A 15,269-nucleotide genomic window follows, 5' to 3' on the forward strand; every position below is an offset into this window, starting at 1 on the left:
CACCTCTCTCCACCCTAGTGGTCCTGAGGCTGCATTATGCTCAGTTGTGATGAATGGTTGTGCTGCTCGCGCTTCTGTCTGCAGCCATGGTGGGGTGGAGTGTGTTGGCTCTACAAGAGATGGGGGTTGAGGGACATGGGGCTTGTCCGTGGGTCCAACAGCATGCACTAGAAACTGGAAGTCACCAGCTCTGCTTTGAGCTGGAGGTTGGGCTGCATGACCTCCTGAAGTGCCTTCCAGCCTGGATTACCCTACAATTCTGAGTACCCGCCCTCCCACTCCCTCAAAGTCAAGAAATAGCTTAGAAATATTTGATGAAAGAAGTGTTGGAGTATCTTGCAGAGAGGCTTTTCTCTCTCAGGAGCAGCTGGTTGCAGTGAGAAAGTCTGAATCCTCCAGATGTCCCTGCTGGGCACTGCTTGAGTCCTGGCCTGAGGCAGCTGGAAAGTGAAGCAGGTCACAAACACATCTCTGATGTCTGTGGTGGGTGCTAGTGCAAAGACTTTGAGAACACCAACAGAGAGAGCGCAGTCAATGGGGTCATGGCAAGGCCAACGACTTGGCAGAAGGTGCCAAAAGAAAATTTCCTTGGGGAAGCAGCAGGCAGGCGTGACCCAGGAAGGCAGTGCAAAGCACTCAGGTGGTGCTGAGGGAAAGGACGTTGAAGGGGAGCTGGGGACAGGGGAGATGACTGAGCTTCATACACCCCTCATACAGCCTAGGGAATATTCACAGGTCTCAGGTTAACTCAGAAGCATTTGACTGCTGATGACCTGAGGTCTTATAAAACAAGGTTACCCATGGTCTCCAGCTGCTTTTGAAACCAGGGCTTGAATTCCTAAATAATGTGTACTTTGTGAAAATAGGACATGCTTTTACTGATTTTCTGAAGTCAGAGCTATGCAATTGTCTTGGACATCCCAGGATTACAGAGCATGTCAGGATGGAGGCAGGAGAGACCAAGACTGTGGCTCTAGTGGCCTCTGTTGGATTAGCCAGCAGTGCAAATTTATCTGGATCAGACATAGGCACACGGTGGCACCTTGGCCCCAGCATATATGCAAGACTTCATGCTGACCAGAGTTGCCATACTCTGCTTGCACCATGCGCAGGAGGGCAGGTGGCACCTGACACTGCACCCACAAACACATCGTTAACTCCAGGTTTTAGAGGAAAGTGGATCCAAAAGAGTGAATTTGTGCTGGGTTGGCATCTTGTGTTGTGTGACTGTGGTATTTTTTTATTGAGTCCATTCATTGTCAACTATGGCCTGAGCAGTAAAAGATGAACTAGTTTAGCTTAATGAAATGGCACTAGACAGAGGAGATTACTTGTCTCCAGAGAAAGTGCACAAAGCAAACAAGTGTTTCATTTAGAGATGGTGTAACTCGGCCATACTACTTAGTAATGGGCTGAAAATGGGCGTTAATTCTCGTGGGGAAGTGATTGTGAAAGAACGTGATGTTTTACAGCTTCGGACCCTCCATCTGCCAGAAGGAAAGTCAGAGGCTTGATTGCATGAACTGTTTGACGAGAGTTTCCCCCATCATCTGTGTATCACCCTCAATGGAGCAGCTCACTCCAAGGCCTTTTCAGAGAGGTGTTGTGTCTGCTTGGTGTTGGCTTTGTGGTGTTGCCCCAGGCCATGGGCGCAGTGGGGAAGGGTGTCCATGGGGCCTTCTCAAGTGTGGGGTGTCACCCGGTTTCTCCCTTCTGCTTGTGCTGGGGTACTGCTGCCTTTGGGGGCACCAGGGTGATGCTCCAACAGACCCATGTTGAGGATGGGTGAACCTGTCCCTGCTGTACAAGGATGATCAGGTCCTGATGGCAGGATCAGGCCATTCACTGACAGTTGTGTGCCTAAGCTATGGCCAACTTCTAGGTGCTACTGCACCCTGCCATGGAATCTGACTTTAGCACTGCCCCCTCTACAGCTACCTGGACTCTAAAGCTACCAGCTCAGGTATAGGCTGAAAGAATCACTTCTCTCCTGCAAATCACCATGCGTCAGGATGTTGTGGGGGTCTTGCTGCGGGGATCACACTTGGGTTACCCCAGGTGCCTGCTCAACCTGCAGGTCCCGTCGTCTCCAACTTCCCACGTGTGGTTCGTGGTTCTCTGTGCTCTGCAGTGTTCATTTGCTTGGTCCTTGCTACAGAGGTCTTGCTGAAATGTTTATGCCTTGGGAAATGGCACAAACACTTCTTTGTCCTCTCACTTTGTCCTGCAGAAGCGGTGAGTCTGGGGACTGCTGCTCATGAGCAGGCAGTGTCCCATGTGTCTCCTGTAGAGAGAGGTAAGAAAGAGTTTAGATAAATGGAATGGTACGGTACACATGGAAGCAGCAGAGGGAATGGCAGAAGAAGGGATACAAGACTGGCGTGGGTTGATGGCACCTAACCCAGAAGGTCATTGAGATGCCAGCTTCTGAGAAGGCTTAGGGTGGAAAACCATTGGGCAGCTTACTTCAGGACAGGAGGTGAGACTCTCAAGGTCCCATGTAATTTAAATCATTCCATAGCTGTAAATCAGCTGTGCTGCCTAATGATCTTGAGGCAGGACAGGTCAATGAGGTGGAAGATCAGTGTTGCTGGCAGCTCCTGGAGAGCACAGAAGGTGCATCCCAAATGCCTCTGTGGCGACCAGTAACAAAGCCCAGGAGATGAGGGGTCCTGTAGGATGTGTCACACACAAACACTGCTGGCTGTACATCTTGTGGTGCATGTGAGTTTGGGGCACGAGAAAATAAGTGAATCCAGGAGGCAGTGAAACCAGATTCATTTTAAATTTATTTTTATTGAATAAATTGCCTTCCTGTTCAGTTGCAGTCTCATGCTGAGCTTTGCTAACTCAGTTGCAGCACACTGGTGCTGAGCTTCTTTGGTTCATGTCTATATTTTAAGCAGTTTTGCCTGTCCCAGCTTGGCCACGGGCTTGTGTGGTGACAGCTAAGCCAGGCTGGAGACATTTCCCTGGGGGGAGTCACACTGTGGTGGCCAGACAAACCATGTGCATTGCGAGGGGCTGTGTTGGGGCATACACATTGGGTCCAGGGCACCCATGGGATGTCTGCATTGTTGGTGCAGGGCTACGAGCCTGTCATGGGTGTCTTGTCATCGCAGCTTCTTAAAATCAGCCTTCTCTGGGATGAAATTTTGTCTTCTGCCCCACCATGCGGGGTTGCTGTGTAGTTTTTACTGCAGGTTGGCCAACCTTCTGGTGATCCTTTGGTGAAAGAACACCTGGCAAGATGTAGTCATTTATTCAGCAGTGGAATCTACCTCTGTATCACTGCAGGGCGAGCTACAGTGCCTTGTCCTCACTGGTTGTACTGGAGGATGTGGATGAAAACGAGGCATCTCAGAGCAGAGAAGCAATGCCTTGTTCTGCAGTGAAAATTGTGTTTTAGCAAACCATTAAACTGATAAAGGCAATGAGAGCTGCCAGCATTGCTCTTCAGCGCCAAGGGGTGGGGATCCAGGCATGGATCTGCTGCTCTCACAGGGGGTTTACACACAAATACAGCTCAGTAAAAATCCTACTTTCTCTAAGTGCTCTGCAGTGAAGCCAGAGCAGTTTTGGTGTTTATAGTTTATCTCCTTTTCAGTCTGGGAAGCCACTCGTGTAATCTGCTCTCCCATGCTGTAGTCCATGCCAAATCAATACAGCAGTGACATTAACTGATCACCTCTGCAGAGGCAGCTCCCAGCTCGGAGCACAGCATCCTCCCGGCCCTGCACAAGTGGCAAGAGGCTGTCATGGCTGAGCCTGAGGCAGTGAGGAAACAGGCCTCTGCAAAACTGGGGCAAGAGAAAGGCTTGTCTCTAGAGCAAGTGGGAAGGAGAATTTCTAGGGCAGAGCAAAGCCAAAGCAAAGAATGGTGCAACAGCACACAGCAAAGCAGGACAGCAGTAAGTCCCTCTGCATGCCAGCTCTCCTGTCCCTCCCTGGAGGGATCCTGGCCCAGGCAGAGCTCTGCTCTAGCTGGACAGTGTTGGGGGGAGTTAGCAGATCTCTTCCAAGAAGAAAAACCTCTGCCTTTGCCACTCCAGAGACACTGCTGTGTGCTGACCGCAGTGCTGCAAACCCCCCCTCCCCAGGCTTTCCGCTCTGCTGTGCTCTGCGCTGTGCCCTTCAGGAGCTGTTTGCCATGTCAAATGCAGGTGCCAGGTGGCAGTGGCAGGGAGGGGGAGAGGGGAGGTGGCAGTCAAAGGTGGCTGTCCCTGGTGTCAGCTGTGGTGTGCCCATGTTTCCCAGGCAAATGCATTACTTCTGTAGTGTCCAAGGAAACTAGAGGTGGCCACAAACTGCTGCTGTGTAGCCCAGGACTGTGAATTTGAGCAGGGTTTAGATTTGCTCCGTGTTGAAGCTCTGTGGTTCGGTCATCATCCTAACACGTGGGAGAGCAGGATTTAGGGCTCTGCTCCACCATAGAGTCATGGAATGGTTTGGGTTGGAAGGGACCTTCAAAGATCACCCAGTCCAAACCCCCTGCCTGATCTTCCACTACATCAGGTTGCTCAAAGCCCCATCCAACCTGACCTTGAACACTTCCAGGGATGGGGCATCGACAGCTTCTCTGTACAACCTGTGCCAGTGTCTCACCACCCTCATCATAAACCATTTCTTCCCTATGTCCAACCTAAACCTACTCTCTTTCAGTTTAAAACTGCTGCCTCTTGTCCTGTCACTGCAGTCCCTGGTCAAAACTCTTTCTCCATCTTTCTTATAAGCCACCTTTATATATTGAACAGCAGCAGTAAGATCTCCCCGGAGCCTTCTCTTCTCCAGGCTGCGCAACCCCAACTCTCTCAGCCATGGACCAATCAAGGAAGTGGGAGATTTTCTTGCAATTTTGGCATTTCTTATAATTTCTTTAGGCTCTGCAGGTAATCAGGGGAGAGGAGGTTCTCCGGGCTGCAGCTTGGAGCCCCTGTGTTGGGAGGCTGAGGCGGGCAATGTAGCACACTCCCCCACTTCGGGACTTTGGCTTCTGACCTGGGTGGTCTCTGACTCTGGGCTTTTGCAGCTGTTCATCTTCCCAGGGATGCCGACCCCATGCTGGGACCCCGTGCCCAGCAGTGCGCATGCCCAGTGTGCATGCTCACGTGTGCAGGACAGGAGGTAAGCTGTGCACGTAGCGGTGTTGTTCCAGGGTTACGTTGCTGGCTTTGCTTGTCACTGCACACTGCGGGTAAGAGGAGCTGACAGCTCTGGCAGGGCTGGGAAGCAGTGCTGCCGGGCTGTGTATGCCTGATGGGTGAGCTGTGCTGATGCGGCTGTTGTAGCTGTCACCCAGGGAACAGTGTGGGGTGAGCTTGAGTTAAGGCATTTTTCTGGATGGAACATACCATTAGTGTGAAAAAGTCCCTGGCCCTTGCTTGTGTTGGTTTTGCCCCAGTGCACTGCTGGTGCAGTTTTGAATTTTTGATGCCATGGGACAGATCCTCAGTGGGGGCACCACACTGCAATGGAGCTATTGCAGCTGGTGCTGGCTGTGTTTGTAGCATGGGTGTCCCCCTTGGACTCCTGGTCATCCAGGGACAAGCAACGGCCCAACTACAAATCTGGCAACCACGTTTGTTCCTCGTTGTGGGATCACAGCACATTGGAGAGAAGGGAGCTCAGGAGATCCCAGCCCCCACCACAGAACAGTTCCAGCCACATCAGATTGCTCATGGCCTTGTCCAGCTGCATTCTCAGTATCTAGAAGGATGCAGACATCAGGGCATCGATCCATGGGTCCTCTGGGCCCCAGTCCAGTGTTTCACCACTTATGATGATTTTTTCCCCCTTAATATTTAACTGGAATTCCCTGTGTCCCAGCTTGGTCTGTGCAGGAGCTCAAGTCCATCAGTCGGTGGCTGTCCCAAACTCCATGACCTGCAAGCTGGTCCCAGGGACAGCCTGGCTCCTGGACTGCTTCTGCACCGAGGAAAAATTGGTTTCATGTTCTAAATTCATTACGTTAAAACCATTCTGTTTCCCACCATTTCACAGCAGCAGTTTGAATAAAGCACCCTGCCTTGGTCAGCTCACTAGCAGCAGAAACATATGGGGCCTTGGTCAGCTCACTAGCAGCAGAAACATATGGGGGGCTTTGGGGTCGCAGCTCCCAAGGGCATTCCCAGCCTAGAAATGTTGCCAGTGATGCAGGTTCCCAGATGTCTCAACAGTATTTTCTGTGTTTCTATATGTGTCAAATTTTGAGTTCATAACAGAGCAAAAGCTGCTATTAACATTCTTCCAAATGTCAGTACTTTTGGCCCTTGTTATTCAGAATAGCTTTTGCTCTAGTTGCTTTTGGGCTTGGTTTATCTAGCTGATGCGGTGGAAATACGCACTGCACTCAGACTAGTTCAAACACTGAAACAAACCCAGCTGGTGGGAACTCAGGAGTGGGATCTCTGCTCCCCCTGTAGCCCCGACAGGCTCAGGAAGAAGGCTGGCATCCCCCTGGGCACCCCCATGGGATGAGCACTTCAGAAGTGTCTTTCTCTTAATTAAAAACATTGAAGGCCAAGGTCCCAGATTTCAGTGTATGCTTTGTGGGGGTTTCAAAGTCCCCTGTGGGTACCCAGAGCTGTGTGAGCTCTTTGGAAATCCAGCTTGGTGGTTCAGCAAATTGGGCTGCTTTCCCCACATTTAAGGAGTGAAGAGTTGCTGGCCCTGGCTAAAACATCCCCATTTCCAAACTTTAGTTAATATTTGCTTTTTAATGAGTTTCTTTCAAATGCAAGGTACATTTTGATAAGCTTTTTATTTACTCTGAATATTCAGGTAGTTTTTTAATGACTGAAAGCCATTTAAAATGCTTTTCCAGCCCATTTTGCGTGAAACTCTGTGTTCCTTCAAAAATCAAATGCGTTTTGTAGACATGTGGGATGCCCGTGGGAACATAAAATAACAATCTAACATTATTTAGTTAATAACTAAATTAAATAACTTCTGAAATAAAAGAGGTATGGTGTGGTATACTGATTAGCAGAAAGGGGCGTCATTCAACACCCAGGCTATATTTGGCTGCAGAACAACATATGTTGATACTTTTCAGCTGAATGAGAATGAAGTGGATTTTAGGAAAACAATTTTTAAAAGGCAGAAGAAGAGTTGCTTGAATGGCATATCACATCTTTGCCGGATTTCAAGCCTTGATGCTCAGGAGCTGTTTTGACCTTGCTTTGGGCTGGGCCAGGCTGCCTGCTGAAGCTGCCAGGGGGCTTTCATGTGAGGATTGCCAACAGAGGAGCAATAAGATGAGCTGAGTCTGAGACGCTGCCATAAATACTGATTTGCTGCTTGCTTAGAATAGCTGCAAAGCAAATGCAAGTATAACTTCAAGATGTTTCCAAGTGCCGCCTCCTGGAGGTAGGGGTGTGTTGGCTGGGGCTGCTCTGGGTGTACCAACACCCGGTAGAAGTGTCTGAGCACCAGTGTGCACCAGCCACATCTGACCCTGCAGAGATGCTGTGTTGCACCGGTTCCCCCCCAGCACAGAGGCTTTGAGAGCTGCTCCAGCTCAGCAGGGCTGGGTACAGCCCTTCAGTTCAGCTTTCTGTGAGCTGTAACTCTCTAAGGGTGAGCTCAGGCCATGCTGATGGCCCTGAAAGTCCCAGGGGGAACACTCATCGGGAGTTTCTTCATTGCGTCAGTCCCTCTGTATCTTCTTTCCGATCCTTCCTGAGTGTCCTCTTTTCCTATCCTTTTTCCATCGCCTCCTCTCCTTTCACCTTCCACCATTTCCCCATATCTCCTGTTGCTCCCCTCTCCCTGGGTTGGGTTGCACAAGCAATCCATGGGGTGAGGTTGGGTAACACACCTGTCTTCCCCCTGCAGCAGTACCGTCGTCTGGTCCTGCCTTGCAGGTGCCTGTTGCATGTGAGAGTGATGCTGAGTGCCCAGGATGGGTGTGTGAGATGTGGCCCATCAGTCACATGCTGTTGCTTCTGCTGCACAGTTGAAGAAGCGCAGAAGCATTTCTTGCTTGACACAATATCGGATTTGGCTTTTCTTGAGAAATCATGCACCAGATTTGTCTTCTCTGGAAAGGGAAGCTTTCAGCCCTGCAAAGAAGGGCTTGGTGGATACTGGTGGGTGACAAATGGAACATGAGCCAGCAATGTGGGCTTGCAGCCCAGAAAGCCAAGCGTCTGCTGGGCTGCACCACCAGCAGTGTGGCCAACAGGTCGAGGGAGGAAATGCTTCCCCTCTGCTCTGCTCTCCTGAGACCCCCCCGGAGCACTGTGTCCAGCTCTGAGGTCCCCAGCACAAGACAGACATGGACCTGCAAGCAGGTCCAGATGAGGCCACCGAGGGCTGGAACACCTCTGCTATGGAGAAAGGCTGTGACAGTTTGGGGTTTTGCAGCCTGGAGAAGACACGGCTCCAGGGAGACCTTACTGCAGCAGCTCAAAATTTAAAGGCAGCTTATAGAAAAGAGGGAGAAAGACTTTTGACCAGAGCCTGCAGTGACAGGACAAGGGGCAATGGTTTTAAACTGAATGAGAGTGGGGTTAGGTTGGGCATAAGGAAGAAATGTTTTATGATGAGGGTGGTGAGACGCTGGCACAGGTTGCCCAGAGAAGCTGTGGATGCCCCATCTCTGGAAGTGTTCAAGGTCAGGTTGGACAGGCTTTGAGCAATCTTATCTAGTGGAAGATGTCCCTGTCCCTGGCAGGGGGTTTGGACTGGGTGATCTTTGAAGATCCTTTTCAACCCAAACCACTCTGTGAGTCCATAATTCTGTGATAAGAGTACCCCTAAAGCCCTGAGAAGCTGCTGGTTTGCAGCAAAAGAACAACCTGACCCCTGTCTGTACCCCTTGTGAGCTCATAGCTGCAGGTGAGGGCTGAGCTCTGCCATCTGTGCACTCATGGGTCTAAGGAGCTGCATAATGCCAATGTTCCCTTGGGCTGATCAGCCTCCTCACCTTCCCCAGCTCTGGGAAGGGCCCATAGCCTGTTTCCAGCCACTGTTACATGTTTTAGGGTGACAGAGCTTCACTTCCACCAAGGGCAACCCATGACACCCCCTTGCCAGCATTTTCCACCTGGTTCAGTGGACATGACAGGAGCACACTGCTGTCCACCATGGAGGGTGAGGAGCTCAGAGTGGTGTGAGGGCAGCTGGCACTAGCAGAGCTGCTGCTCTGGCCCCCCTTGGTGGTCACAGCTGAGTCCCATGTTCTGCTGCTGGCAGTTCCTCACGTTGTACAAGTGCCATCAGTCAGAGTGAAGCTCCCAGCTGCAGGGTGGATTTTTCTGTGCCTTTATAAAAAACTCAACCATCCCCAAGAACAAGACAAGGGAAATGCACCCCTTTTTTAATTGCAAGGAAAACTACCTCCAAACAAAGCCTTCCACAAGCCCGAAGAGCAGTCTAAAGGCTTTTACATTCTGGCAACCTGATCTAGTGGAAGATGTCCCTACCCGCGGCAGTGGGGGGTTGGACTGGATGATCTTTGAAGATCCCTTCCAGCCCAAACCATTCTGTGAGTCTGTGATCCTATGAAACTCAATTTCTGGCATATTGGGGAAAGAGCGCATTCAAGACATATAAGCATTTGGATGGAGGATGCATGTGATGCTCTGTCCTGAGCTTCTGGAACATCTTCAGGGCTGTTTGCTGTGCTCAGCCTGGCAACTAGATCAGACAGCAAGTCAGGTCCCAGTGTGGGTGCTCACGTAGGGGTGAGCTTCCCCCTCGGGGGCAGCAGCCAGCACTGGGGGGGGGGGGTGTGTTTGCTGGACCCTGGTCAGGTGTAATTCCAAGGTTTTCTGGTGCATGTCTTGGAGAATAAGCCTAATAAGATGAGGGTGCTCTGTATGTGGGGGATGACAGTTCTGCCACACCATCTGCCCTGGACTGGCAGCTCTGAAGACAGCCACTCAGTTTGGGGCAAGCAGCCATCCCCTGCGTCCCTGTAGGGCTGGTGCTTGGGGGAGCCCTCCAATGTGGGAAGGAAAAGTGAGAGCGTGCTTCTGGAGCAGGGACAATTACGCTGGACATCCCCTGTCCCCTTGGCTCAGCCTGTGTGCCCTGGCCCCGCCCCTACCAGCCATGCCCATGCTCCCATGCCAGGTCTGGCACATCCTGGCAGCATGGCAGAGGCAGGCAGGGTTCGATGCAGGGCACAGTCATGGCCTCAGCTCTGGGCTGCTTGGGCACAAGCTGTGGTGTGGTGCAGGAGGGTGCTGCCAGCCATTACCCACGGGTCTGCCACCACCCCAGGGTGTCCTCTGGGGGCTGAAGGCTGTGCTTGGGCTGGGCTTGGGTGAGGGGCACATCTGGTCCACCCCAGCAGGGCCATGTCCCCGGCTGCCCCCATTGCACTTCGTCACACTCCTCGGAGCAGCTTTTGGGCTAGAAATGCTTTTTGGGCTGCTAGAGGTATGTGGGGGTGCTCATGGCTGAGCCTTCCCCCAGCTCAGGGGTGGCAAGTCTCTCCCTCACGTGGGACCCTCACCTCTGCTCTCTCTTCCTCTCCCCTCTGCAGCACTCAACACTGTCGCGCAAGTTCGTGGAGGTTATGTCTGAGTACAACGCCACGCAGACCGACTACCGGGAGCGCTGCAAGGGCAGGATTCAGAGGCAGCTGGAGATCAGTGAGTAAACCTGGAGGGGGAATGCAGCCAGGCTGTGTGCGCTGTGGGGCCGCATCCTGCACCGGCTCTTGCCAGATCAGAGCTGCTCCCACAGCTGTGCAGAGCTCCCCCATGAAAACCTGGGGGTGCACAAGGGCTGTGCATGTACCTGTGGGAGCACCCAGGACATGGGCCCTGCTGGGGGACAGACAGGTGCTGGTACCTTGCATTTCGGTGTCAAGCTGCATCCAACAAAGCACAAAAACTCCCCTCAGATTTTCTTAAACGCTGTGTAGAGAGTGCAGACAGCATAGGGAGAGAAATTTCTTCCTTGTTTGTAGCTAATTTTGAGTTCAAAGAAGCTAGTGGGAATTCCTGACTCCCATGTGTTGTCTTGCCTTTCCTCTGGGTGCTTTTCATCATGGGTGAACTGAACCAAATATAAGACCAGAGAAGTGAGCTCTTGAGATGGGGGCACTTGCTGCTCCTAGTGGTTTCCCTTGCCGCAGGAGGATCATGAGCCTTGGTGCCTGCCCCAGGCATCTCCCTGGATCCAGGACTGTGATGGCTCTTGGCAGAGTAGCGGTGTCTTCTGGCCAAAGGTGGGCCCCAGGTGACACTTCTGAGGCTGTCACCACTGTAGCACTAAAATTTCCCTACATCACCCAGAGCCCGTCACTTAGGAGAAGTCTGGTCCTGCCTGTTCACAAAACCTGCTCTCCTGGTGGTTCTTCTGGGCAATTTGTGATACCTGGTTAGTTTTAGAGAAACATGGTCTTCTCCTAGCAAAGAACCATACCACCACTGTAATTAGGGGAATAAGCAAGCAAGGGAGAAAGAAGTCAGGGCAAGCGGAGATTAAAAGAGATTTTTGCAAATAATCTCATTGTCAGAGAGACATCATGTGCTTTTGTGCATGAAAGGAAAGAGTCTGAAGCCTAGTTCAGGTTTGGGGTTTTTTTTCAGTTTCTTTCTCACAAACAAATGGGTGCTTTTCTTCCCTGTCACAACTCAGCATGAATAATAAGGAGATCTTTGAGTCAGACTGGTGTCCTTGATGGTCACCTGTGGGAATGTCCTTCATGAGCTGCAGATGCCTGGGAATATGGGTACTAGTGGGGTATGGTAGTTTCTGTGGAGGGCTAGAAGGAGACCTGGCTGTGCAAGCCTCTCCTGTGTTAAGATTAGTGTTTATGATATATAATAATAATAGAAATGTTTCGCATCCATGGCAGAATGGAAAGGTTGACTGACATGAGGCTCAACAAGAGCTTAGCATTTAATGTAAAGCAGGATGATGAGTGTGTCAGTGCTCCAGCTGACTGACTCATTTCTCAGCTAACGTCATTCTGTAGGTGATACCCAGCCCTGTGATACCCACAGGGGTGGCTTGTGAGGTAAACAGGAATTTAAGGTATCCCTATGCCTCACTTCTAAGAGAGGAGAAGATTCAAAAGGACTTAGCCAGGTACTTAATTGTCTGCAGACCTTCCTGGTTTTTTTCTACTCCCAGATTTTGGAAGGATTCTGATGCCTTGCTTAAATTATGCAGATATATTAAATTATACTTGTCTTCACTCTGTCTGTCCTGCCAGGCTGTCAGTGCCCAACAGAGCATTGATGGGGTGCAAGGAAAAGGCTGCTCAGGACTCACCGTGGTGCAGTGGTTGGGTGCAGAGGAGGTGTTCTAGTTAGTTACAGTGGGGGACCTGTTTTCCCTTTGGGGTGGAGGTGTGGAGCAGATGTAGATGCAGGATGGGTTCTGTGCTGGGAAGGTACACAGTGCACAGTCCTTTGCAAAAGCTGGGTTCCTCTGTTGGGACAGTGGAAAATCTCTTCTGGCAAAAGGGCTCATCAAAAGCAGCAAGCTTATTGAGGTTTTATCAGGATTGCTTCCTGGGCAGAGGGCTCTGTTTATCCTGGGGTGTCCCAGCCAGGACATTCAGTCCCTGCTGCTCTGGGGGCTCTTGAACAGGTTCTTTTGAACAGAGCTCAGCTGGGATGTGGTGACTGCACAAAGCTCTACAAAATCCTCAGCTCTCATTTTCAGCTGATGAATCCAAAGATGGAAAGTGCCAGGAGCTCTGATAGCAAAGCCAGTAAATCACTTGAGTTTTGAAACTATGAGATGAGGGACTTCTCAGCTGCTTTGGGGAGGCTCCCCAGCACCTGGCGAGCTTTTCTGTCCTAACTGCATCTGCTTCTTGCTCTGGAAGTGGGCCAGTCGCAGAAGAAATGGTGATGTAGAATCACTGCCCCAGGCCATAGCCTCCCCCTGGGGCTCCCCACAGCCCTCTCAGGATCTGCTCGTTCTCTTTGTGTAGGCACCACCGTGTCTGTGTGCGCCAGAGGCTGTGCCTCAGTGATCCTCGCTGTCACCCCTGCCTGTCCGGCACATGCTGAGCCCGGAAGCCTGTCTGATGTGATGAAGTGGATGTCCTCTTCTCTCACACTGCTTCTGCCCCAGCCTTGATCGTTGCCCTCACCCCCACTACAACTCACTCTGCTCACAAACACACTGAGACCACAGATGCCATGGAGGGATCACAGGATGTGTCTTGGGGTTGGTGATGGCAGAACAGATGGCTGTCTTCTGGCTGGACCATGCCTCCCCCCAGCACTGTCCCCACATTTGCTGCTGGGAGCTGTGCTCACCAGACACAAACTTCCATGCTGCCTGTGGTGGGAGGTGTTGCTCCTTCATTTTCTTCCTCTCCATTTTGTTCATTATGAGAAATGACATCTTAAATCTAATTATGTTTTGCTCCCAGAGAAATTAGATTTGAGGCTTGGAGGAGCTCTCTGTGGTGGGTGTGCAGCTTTGAAGCCATGGAGGTGCTGCACAGACGCTACTTGTTTTTATGAACAGTTTCGTTACGTGTGAGACCGAGGAGCCAAAAATAAAGCATCTGCGGTCTCCAAAGGCACTGCGAGAATTAATCAGCCCCGGCCCCACTGTGTGAGACCAGGTTAATTGATGTGCAGAAAGGCAAGCTGTGGATGCATCCCAAGCTGCCCTTGAGCCAGGAGAGTCTGGGGGCTGCTCCAGCCCTGGTGGCTCCTCTGGGCAGCCCTGGGTCATCCCAGAGCTCCTGGTGCTGAGACAGGCTTATTTAAATAGAATGACCACGGGATTTATCAGAGCTAAAAGCATCTCGTTGGGTGAAAATGCCTGCACAGTGCTGGAAGTTGGCCCCTGCGGCCCCTGCAGGCTGAGCAGAAGGGGTCCTGAGGGACATGGAGGCAGGTGGCAGTTTGTGATGTGCTGGGCAGGCTTTTATAGCTGAAGTCTGCTCTTCCTGACACCACTGCAGGCAGTTGCTAGACCTGTCTGAGCTGCAGGACAGCCAAGTGGGTCAGGTCTCTCATACCAGTTACTAATACATGCAAGGGTGGACAGGGCAGTGTTATCCATCTCTCCATGAGCTGTATGGATTTGTATCTAATGAGAGCTTGAAAGCTAGGTCCAGAAAGAGAATCCCAGCCTTGGAAAGGTGCCTTGTCCTTGGTGTTTCCAACCTGAGCCCTAGCTGTTGCTCTGTGGGTGCTCATGCAGCCCTGCTGCCAGGAGGAGGGATGCTGCAAGCCAAAGGAGCACAGCTGAGCCATTACAGTTAATTCATCCATGGCATGTTTGACTTCTCCAGCCCTGAGGTGCCTGAACTCTTCCCTATGTATAGAGCATCTGGCATACAGAATTGGGCAAACTGGTGTTTGGCATCAGCTGGGTGATGGGTGTGAGCTGTGGCACCAGAGGCTTCCCTGGGAACTTCTCCAGGGTCCTGCACTCCCCAATGGAGCTGCTTCTGCCCCATACACTGGGAGCTGGTTGATGGGGATGGTCACTCCATCCAGCTGGGCATCGCAGGGCCAAGGACTGTGCAGTGGCCTTGAGGTGGAATGTCTCCTCGGTGGCTTCATGTCTCTGCCTGTCCCAGAGCTTCTGATGACCCTGCTGCACCATGACCTGTGCATTATCTCTCACTGTTCTCTTCTTGCCAGCTCAGGGCTGAGTTTGCTTCTCTCTCTGTGCTGCAGCTCCCAGCGATACTCTGTGCTGCTTTGCTCATTGGTAGAGCTTCTCCCCAGGAAACTTTAATTTCTAGAGATGCCAAGTAAGAGGCAGATGTACTCTGGAGCTCTCTGGGGAGGCAGAGGTCCAGTTCTCATGATTTTCCAGTGTTTCACCAAGTTTCAGGGCAGGGGCTTCTCCCCAGGCTTTTCTCCCTTTGTGGGCACCTTGCATTGACTCAGTCCTTTCATTCCCATTTGTGGCTGTGCAGCAGCTCTGTGGTGATGTGGGCAGCAGATCAACCAAGTATCTAGCACACTTTCATCTGATTTTATTGCTGTTGAGGAGCTAATGACAGCCTTTCCAAACCAGGAAGCCTAGCCAGCAGGTGGTGGACTCCCTGGGAAGTCCTCTGGGGTCCTGCAGGTTGGTTATACAGCTTTGGCAAGTGTTGTGCTGGACAAGCATGGGTGAGATGCAGCCTCTGGGCCTCATGCTTTGGCTCAGCATTAAAGTAAACTCTTCCTGACTAGCAATGGCCTTTGCCAATCCTGCACTGGCTGTCCGGTTGTTAATTCATGTGATGTCTTTGCTCTCATCCTTAGCCTCGTCATAGCTTTTACTGGCCCCATGCTCTGCAATAGGGGAACAGGGCAGTGAGGAGGTGGTGAGAG

At 51.5% G+C, this 15,269-nt stretch overlaps 1 protein-coding gene across 1 annotated transcript in view; it reads left to right on the forward strand.

Annotated features, from left to right (window-relative positions):
- STX1A (syntaxin 1A) overlaps positions 1-15,269 on the forward strand; it is an 84,631-nt gene that overhangs the window by 61,622 nt on the left and 7,740 nt on the right. Inside the window, exon 5 of the mRNA XM_075719671.1 lies at positions 10,496-10,604. Coding sequence (XP_075575786.1) covers positions 10,496-10,604 — 109 coding nt within the window. The remainder of the gene's footprint in view (positions 1-10,495; positions 10,605-15,269) is intronic.

This window comes from Pelecanus crispus, chromosome 12 (genome assembly GCF_030463565.1).
Source record: "Pelecanus crispus isolate bPelCri1 chromosome 12, bPelCri1.pri, whole genome shotgun sequence".
Classification (NCBI taxonomy): Eukaryota; Metazoa; Chordata; class Aves; order Pelecaniformes; family Pelecanidae; genus Pelecanus; species Pelecanus crispus.